This window comes from Macaca fascicularis, chromosome 7, assembly GCF_037993035.2.
Source record: "Macaca fascicularis isolate 582-1 chromosome 7, T2T-MFA8v1.1".
In the NCBI taxonomy this organism is placed as follows: Eukaryota; Metazoa; Chordata; class Mammalia; order Primates; family Cercopithecidae; genus Macaca; species Macaca fascicularis.
Window position 1 is genome coordinate 135,546,985 of NC_088381.1, and position 8,816 is coordinate 135,555,800.

General features: G+C 42.3%; 1 protein-coding gene across 1 annotated transcript in view; it reads left to right on the top strand.

Moving 5' to 3' along the window:
• The window catches only part of ARG2 (arginase 2), a 34,633-nt gene that overhangs the window by 24,553 nt on the left and 1,264 nt on the right, over positions 1-8,816 (top strand). Inside the window, exons 3-7 of the mRNA XM_045397563.2 lie at positions 231-408; positions 4,028-4,187; positions 5,055-5,149; positions 5,332-5,436; positions 6,416-6,552. Coding sequence (XP_045253498.1) covers positions 231-408; positions 4,028-4,187; positions 5,055-5,149; positions 5,332-5,436; positions 6,416-6,552 — 675 coding nt within the window. The remainder of the gene's footprint in view (positions 1-230; positions 409-4,027; positions 4,188-5,054; positions 5,150-5,331; positions 5,437-6,415; positions 6,553-8,816) is intronic.

Sequence of the window (8,816 nt, forward strand, 5' to 3'; positions counted from 1 at the left end):
TTATTGTTGGGTTAAGTCAATTGACATCTCTTAGTTCCAGTTTCCAACATCTGCAAAACTATTCATAATAGGATCAAGATAATCTTCCCACAGTCATTTGACATTTTAAATTTTGCTGTGACAAAATGATTATGATGTGTACTTTGTCACATATTATCATTGTGGCCCAGGCTAGTAAGAGTTGGAGATAGCACAGAAAATTCATCTTGCCATCCCTCATTTGTTTCCAGGCTGCCACCTAAAAGACTTTGGAGATTTGAGTTTTACTCCAGTCCCCAAAGATGATCTCTACAACAACCTGATAGTGAATCCACGCTCAGTGGGTCTTGCCAACCAGGAACTGGCTGAGGTGGTTAGCAGAGCTGTGTCAGATGGCTACAGCTGTGTCACACTGGGAGGAGACCACAGGTAAGCCGGGAGCCAGGGGTGGTGAGGGGCTGGATTACATGGTGCTTTGGGCTCATCACTTAGCTTCTTTACCTGTTTCCTTATCTGGAGAAAAATACTCTACAGAATTTTTAGGGTAGATATTAAAATAAACAGCATTTAAATGCCTAAGATCCTGAGCTGCTGAAGGGGCACTGTGGCTTTCTTTGTATGACACATTGTATAGTAAGAAAAGTACATTCAGACACAGCAAGTTCAGAGGTTCAACTGCCTAGGCAAGGTTCCTAGGCACTGTGTTACATGTTTGTCTCCTGGGAAGCTTTCTTGAGACACTATCTTTTGACTTTGGAGAATTAGAAAGGTCCATTGATAGGCTGAATTTGAGAGTTTTTGTTAGCATTTCTGCTAACAGAACTGTTAGAAATCCCCTTTGGCATGTTACTACATTTTCTTTCTTTCTTTCTTTCTTTTTGAGACAGGGTCTGGCTCTGTCTCCCAGGCTGGAGTACAGTGGCATGATCTCGGCTCACTGCAACCTCCACCTCCTGTGCTCAAGTCATCTTCCTACCTCAGCCTCCCAAGTAGCTGGGACTACAGGTGCACACCACCATGCCTGGCTCATTTTTGTATTTCTTGTGGAGAGGGGGTTTGGCCATGTTGCCCAGACTGGTCTTGAACTCCTGAGCTCAAGCGATCCTTCCACCAAGGCCTTCCAAAGTGCTGGGATTACAGGCGTGAGCCATTGTGCCCAGCCATGCATACATTTTCTGCCTCCACAATATGCACCCTAGTGACTCATGCAGTCAGTCCTTTGATCCTGTCTCCTCCTGAATCAGCATGTACTTGATTGAGCACTGTTCTGATATTTTCTCAGCAGTGCTACAGATTGTAGGAAATTTGTGATATATTAAGGCCTAGATGAAATAAATATACATGGAATAAAACAACAATATTGAATTCTACAGAATTTCAAAGGAGAAAGAGATCAATCTGGACTAAAATAGATTTCACAAGGGAATGTGATTTGAACTAAGCAATGAAGGTCTTTGGTAGGAAAAAGGCACTGAAGTACTAGGAGTATTGAGCACTCCATATATATTCTCAGTTCATCCTGCTAACAATGCTATGTGGTAGATACGGTTTTATCATTTACTGCTGGAAGCATGTAGGGACAGACATATGAGAACTTATCCAAGATGGGCACAGTGGTGCATGCCTGCAGGCCCAGCTACTCAGGAGGCTGAGGTGGGAGGATCGCTTGAGCCCAGGAGTTTGAGGCCAGTCTGGGCAACACAGTGAGATCAGTTCTCTTAAAAATAAACAAATTAAGAAAGAGAGAAAACTTATGCAAGGTCTAGAACCAGGAAATACAGCTGGAATTCAAATCCAGTGTGACTCTTCCGGTGATTATTTTCCCTGAGGTGCTGAGAGAGCTTTTCAGATCACTGAACAGAAATGAAATCTTTGTTACATCTGGTGAAGCAGGTAGATTCCTCCTTGGGATGAAAAAAAAAAAAAAAAGACTCAGGTTGAAGAAAATGGTCACACCCCGGTTCTCTACTGAGATGACAAGGCCATTCAATTAAAGTAACCAGTCGGCAAGTTTCCTGCCTCCTTTCTCAGTGTGGTCTCTGGAAATTTAGTCTGTCTTCTCGTCTGACTTCTGGTCAAGTCTCACTGTTTGGGGACCCCTATCAGTGTGATTACCAGAGATCTTGTTTTCTTTTCTTGTGGCTATCTGTATTGCAGCCATGTTACTGATTACCGGCTCAATGTTAAAACCTAGGCAATCTGAAATTCTAGAGAGGAAGGGATAAGTGCGTAACTTGAACAGATGTTGAACATTTTCAAGAAGAGGCATTTTTAGGTCACTGCTCCTTTTATGTGGCATAACATATATTACTACCTTAATCATCAAAGCAACTCTGATTTACACAGGTCAAGTATTATTATTATCCCTATCTCATAGAAAAGGAAACTGAAGTCTGAAGAAATTAGATGCTTTGTCTTCAGTCACACAGCTCTTCCTGGACTAAAACTCTAGTATTCTGACTTAATCCACTGCCTTTTCACTAGACCATGCTATTCCTCAAAAGACCCAACCAGTGTGGGACATGGAGCCTAGAATAGTTGTCTCATGCTATATTGACCAAGGATGGTTGAAGTCCTAAGATGCTTAAGCTGCATTTCCCATGTATGTCAAATTCCTTGGTTACTGGGAAGCTCTCCCACATTTATTTCATCAGGTGTATTCTTAGAATTGAGACAGGACAGTTGGCTAATTTAAGCAGAGCCCAAGGACAAGGAAAAGCAAAAACAGAAAAACACTTTAAGAATATTTGAGGCCGGGCATGGTGGCTCAAGCCTGTAATCCTAGCACTTTGGGAGGCTGAGCTGGGTGGATCACTTGAGGTCAGGAGTTCAAGACCAGCCTGGCCAACATGTTGAAACCCCATCTCTACTAAAAATACAAAAAATGAGCCAGGTGCGGTAGCATGTGCCTGTAATCCCAGTTACTCGGGAGGCTGAGGCAGGAAAATAGCTTGAACCCAGGAGGTGGAGGTTGTAGTGAGATGAGATTATGCCACTGCACTCCAGCCTGGGCAACACAGCGAGACTCTGTCTCAAAAAAAAAAAAAAAATTGAATGCCATGCTTATATATATAAGGTAACATGCAATAAACCTTTTTACTTAGTGATTTTTTACTTAGGAAGCAGGTAGATTTAGTGGTCTAAATGAGGTATTTAATTGGTTTACCCTGTTAATGTCTCCAAGAGCTTTTCTTTCAGAGTTTGGTGAGTTGTTACCTATAGACCATATCATTTACCAAGATTTATTTTCTTTTTTTTTTCTTTTTTTTTTTTTTTTTTGAGACGGAGTCTCGGTTCTGTCGCCCGGGCTGGAGTGCAGTGGCCAGATCTCAGCTCACTGCAAGCTCCGCCTCCCAGGTTCACGCCATTCTCCTGCCTCAGCCTCCCGAGTAGCTAGGACTACAGGCGCCCGCCACCTCGCCCGGCTAGTTTTTTGTATTTTTTAGTAGAGACGGGGTTTCACCATGTTAGCCAGGATGGTCTCGATCTCCTGACCTCGTGATCCGCCCGTCTCAGCCTCCCAAAGTGCTGGGATTACAGGCTTGAGCCACCGCGCCCGGCTGATTTATTTTCTTTTTTTTCACTTTTGGAGACACGGTGTCACTATGTTGCCCAGGCTGGTCTTGAACTCCTGGGCTCATGTGATCCTCTCACCTCAGCTCTCTGAGTAGCTAAGATTACAGGTGTACACCATCTTGTCTGGCTTAACTTGATTTCATTCATTGAACAAATATTTGAGGTACTTTTTTGAGCCAGGGCTAATGGATAAAATTACGTGGATTTGCGGACAGCAGTGACATCTGTCACACTGCAGGGTAGCCAGTCACCAGCTTGGAATCTCTAGGGCTTTATATTTCTTCCTGTCTAAATCACTCAAGGTTAATCTTTGGGAACTACAACTACAGGTCTTGCTTCACCCAAACCCAGCCTCCGTCTAGGCCCTGGCTTTGCCCTGTGGAGAGAGTATAAGTTGTTTTGGCTGAGGACATTTGTTATTGGTCATGTTTGCCAAGCAGAGGGCCTTCAAGATTATATTTGTTCTTTGCAGCCTGGCAATTGGTACCATTAGCGGCCATGCCCGACACTGCCCAGACCTTTGCGTTGTCTGGGTTGATGCCCATGCTGACATCAACACACCCCTTACCACTTCATCAGGAAATCTCCATGGACAGCCAGTTTCATTTCTCCTCAGAGAACTACAGGACAAGGTCAGTGGGCCAAAATGGAAAGAAAGGTGAATGCTTGCAGGGTTTTGCTGGGGTTGGTCTAGTTCAGTAAGATTGTGTGAAGGGTGGGGTTGAGTGTGGATTACCACTCCTTCATTTGTTCATCACTATTATGGACCAGGCAGTCTGCCAGATGCTAGGGGTATAAAGACTAGGACATAGTCCCTGTTCTTTGGGGGGGGGGGGGGGGGCTCATAACCTTGTAAGAAAGCAAGGAGGGATAGTAACTATAGCAACTGGTATACCCACAGCCTGAGGACTTCTTGGTTAGAGGCTCCCAGGCCATATTCTCAGACACACTGTTCTAGAAGACAAATAAAACCATGATGACCTCTGGGTAACATTTTCCTGAGCAGCTCAGAAGCTATGGGAGTCCCTGTTAGGCATAGACTAGACTCTGTATATCCCTCCCCTCAGTGAGAGACCAAGTCAAACCAGGACACTACAAAGATTATTCATTGGGCAGAAGTCCTGTGTCGGCTGCTGGCCAACTTGAGATGGCAACCAGGTTATGCTTCAAGAACCAATCTGTAAATAAGTCAGTAATGTGCAATGGGATAGAAAAGGGCTAATCAGCAGTATTCCAGCTACTAGGTAAGTTAATGAGAAACCAAGACAACCTTAGAGATTTTATTCTTCGTGAGAAAGCACTACTGTTCCTCAGCTGCCCTTCTGAAACATTTCCACCTTTCATCACTTCTCCTTCCCCGAGGAGTATGTCCTGTGTTGCTCTAAACTTACCCTGTGGGTGGCAGAAGAAAGTAGATTGCATACCCAGGAGGCACATGGTGATGATCTTGGTGAGACCAAGAATTCTTGATTAATCCTGTCCATTCCTCCCTTTCATAGGTACCACAACTACCAGGATTTTCCTGGATCAAACCTTGTATCTCTTCCCCAAGTATTGTGTATATTGGTCTAAGAGACGTGGACCCCCCTGAACAGTAAGTTGATGCATTTGGCTGAAGTTTAGGGCCCGTCCTAGCCAATTATGTTCCATTTGAAAGGCTGATGCTCGACTTGGTCTATTGTAGGTCACTATAACAAACCCACCCCCTCCCCCAAATATGCATTTATTTAAAATGCTCTTTAAACTAAGGACTCCTTCCTTTATATCTCATCACAGTTTTATTTTAAAGAACTATGATATCCAGTATTTTTCCATGAGAGACATTGATCGACTTGGTATCCAGAAGGTCATGGAACAAACATTTGATCTGCTGATTGGCAAGTAAGTAACTGTAACTGATGTCAGGGCAAACCCCCAGTGGGCAACACACTTTAGCCTGTTTCTTGAGAACAGCAGCTTTACTTTTAAAATAAAAAGCAAAAACATACACATAATTTTAAATAGCTCAGAAAGGTAAAATATGAAACACAGGTCATATTCTTCCTCTGGGGTTTTTGGGAGGAGGCTTCCTCTAAATCATTGCCTAGATCTTCTGTCTCAGGAATTTTTCTTGATCTCCATCTTTAATGCTTATCTTCTGAGATGACAAGCATTTATTGTTTCAACTGTCCCATTCTTCCCAGTCTCACGACTGTTTCATATGAGTTTTATGTTAAGCAAATCTTGGCAGTGTAGAAAGATGGCAGATGAATACTAATCAAACAGTAGTTTTAAGAGCATTTTCCCAATACCAACTATTTACTTCTGGGTTATTAATGTCGGAACTGTTATCTGGTAGTATGTCATTTCGTAAGCTGTTAAGAAACTTAGTTGTTAGCTTCAGCCTTTGGATACTGGGGCTATAATGAAGTTAGAAATGGAAGATATTAAAACTGCAGACCTAAAATTAGAGTTCACTTCAGCTGCTGTTAGGTTCAGAGAATAACAGCAGCCATAACCTACATCAAGCCAATTTAAATTAGACTGTATCAGAGCCCAATCTCATCTAGAAATGAAGAAATCCCTCTATTGACAGTTATTAGTGTAAGAGGTTCTAATACCCAGGGTAAGGCAGAAACATACATGAGAGTTAGTCTGTCTGAGGCATGCAGAACAAATGGCAGTATCATGAAGTGGTAGGTAGGAAGTTAATATTGCCAATCTCAGTAACTTCCAAGAATAGAAAGCCTGGAAATGTATTAATAGCTTTATTAACAAAGTACCAGGACTAATAGCAACAAAATCAAGGAGTTGCAACCATGAGAAGGATGAGTGTCTAAGCACAACCAGTTAAGTATTATTTTATTCTCTTCCTTTCTAGGAGACAAAGACCAATCCATCTGAGTTTTGATATTGATGCATTTGACCCTACACTGGCTCCAGCCACAGGAACTCCTGTTGTAGGGGGACTAACCTATCGAGAAGGCATGTATATTGCTGAGGAAATACACAATACAGGTATGTAGCAACCAGGTCTGCAGCCTGTTAACAAAATAGGTAAATATGCTGGAGTCTCTTGCCTGCAAAGGATCTTTTCTGATATTCCACATCATTGCAGAGTTTGTTTTTGCTTGAACTTTTGTAGCTAAAAATTATATGGCCATGCTAATAAAAAGGACTACTTTAGAGTCATGCTTGGACATGGCTCTTGCCAAATTACACTAAGGTAATAAGGAGTAAAAAATTAATTGTTAATAATTTAAACATTAAATACCAGAATAAATTGTCAAACTGATGCAGTTCTTTGTGTCTGAGTTATCTAAAGACAGATTAAGATAAGAAGGCAAGACCAAGACTGTAAATTGCACTCTAAGAGGTTGGTTCATTGGGAGTTGTGAATTTGGAGTTAAAGCTGATCTCTTGAAGAAATCTGCAAATTGGACAATATCTTGGGTCCTTTATGTAGGGTAGGTCTTGTACTAGAGCCTGATAGGATCTCCAATAAGGGGGATACAGTTAGATGAGAATGACTGATGGAAAGAGTACTAAGATGAATTCTACGTTATCAAGACTGGCTACAAGACTGGCTACTTTTCCAAAACTCATACTTGTTTGCAAACAGTTTCCATTTCTGTCAGAAAGCTTCTGGTTTTAAAGCTACTTCAAATGACCTTTCATTCCAAAATTTAAAGAACTACCAAATCATACTGCTTCAGTAACCATCTGATGGAACTACGGTATGGATAGAGACCCCAGATTGAAAGGTTCGGGGCTATAGAGAACCATTGACTAGATGGGATAGAAACTGACATTGAGAAATGGTCTCCTTAGTGCCACAGCCTGCTAGAACCTTAGGCAGTATAGAAAGGCAGGTAGTATCTGATTCTCAGATCTGCAATCTTAGATGTTGCCAGTGGTCCTTAGGTTATTGGTCAGAGAACCTGGGAGTTCAATTCTCTGCTTTGCTTCCTAAAAACACCACTTTAGAGCAGGGGTTATAACCTCTAGCACTTATACGTGGCAGCGGCCATGGCTTGTCTCTTTGTTCCCATGCTACAATATTTTACTCCAAAAGACACTCATGGGGCTAGGCACAATGGTTCATACCTATAATCCCAGTACTCTGGGAGGCCAAGGCAGGAGGATTACTTGACCCCAGGGGTTCAAGACCAGCCTGGGCAACATAGTGAGACCCTGTTTCTACCAAAAATTAGCCAGGTGTCCCAACTACTTGGGAGGTTGAGTCTGCAGTGAGCCATGACTGTGCCACTGCACTGTTATAATGCTGTCAACTAGATACCTAAAGCAGTTTGCTTAATTTAAAGGGTGGCAATAGTCTGGAAACATAAATCATGTATGTATTTCTAATACTGCAAACCTTGATTCCCACTTCTGGGATATGCTAAAGGTGCAGGTTTAGTCAGTGGAAATCAAGAGACAAATCAGGAACCACAGGTCCATGTGCAGGAAATGATGGAAATGCTACAGTAATACACCTGTTGGTTGCAGTTTGGCACCATACACTCAACTACACATTGCTAATAAGGGAAGATGCTGAATGGACATATGGCATTGAGCACATCATGTACTATAGTGTAATATCAATAAACCATCAGGTACATTCGCCTGTGTTTCCAGACTTTATGGCCACCCTAAATATTCTCAGATACTTGTATTCCTGAATACTAGCTTGTTCAGATCATGCTTCATCCAGAATAACCAACTAAAAAGTTAATTTCTACAGAGCAATGAGGCATTTAGAAGGGTAAGCATGTTAGCAGGTCTGGATAGGTTCTTCTGGTTTAAGCTTCCCTTCCACTTGCTCCAGGCCAAAGGAACAATACTGAGAACTTTGACAGAAGTTCTCAAACCTTAACAGAAGGTAACTGGAGTCCAAATAAAATAACTAACATATGGCTGAATCTTCTCTTGATCAAGTACAAGATACTGGGTCAGTCTGCTGGGAGACAAAAGATGTGTTAGATGTGGAACCTGCCTCCAGAGCTCAGGCCTGCAGGGATGAGAATGAGGCTTGCAGTAATAACTACATTTCAGGGCATATGGTGTGGTGCTCTAACAGATGAAGATAATACATTAGAGTTCAAAAGTGGGAATGGAGTTTAGCTAGTCAAAGTGGGAGATTTCCTCTGCCTTCATACTTGATTCATTTCCAGGCAGGCATCTGGAAGGTTCCTAGTCATACTGGAGATGGCATACATTTTGCCAACAAGCAGGATGAAAACCTCCCCCACCCAACACCAAGCCTTTTCCTTTTCCAGAAG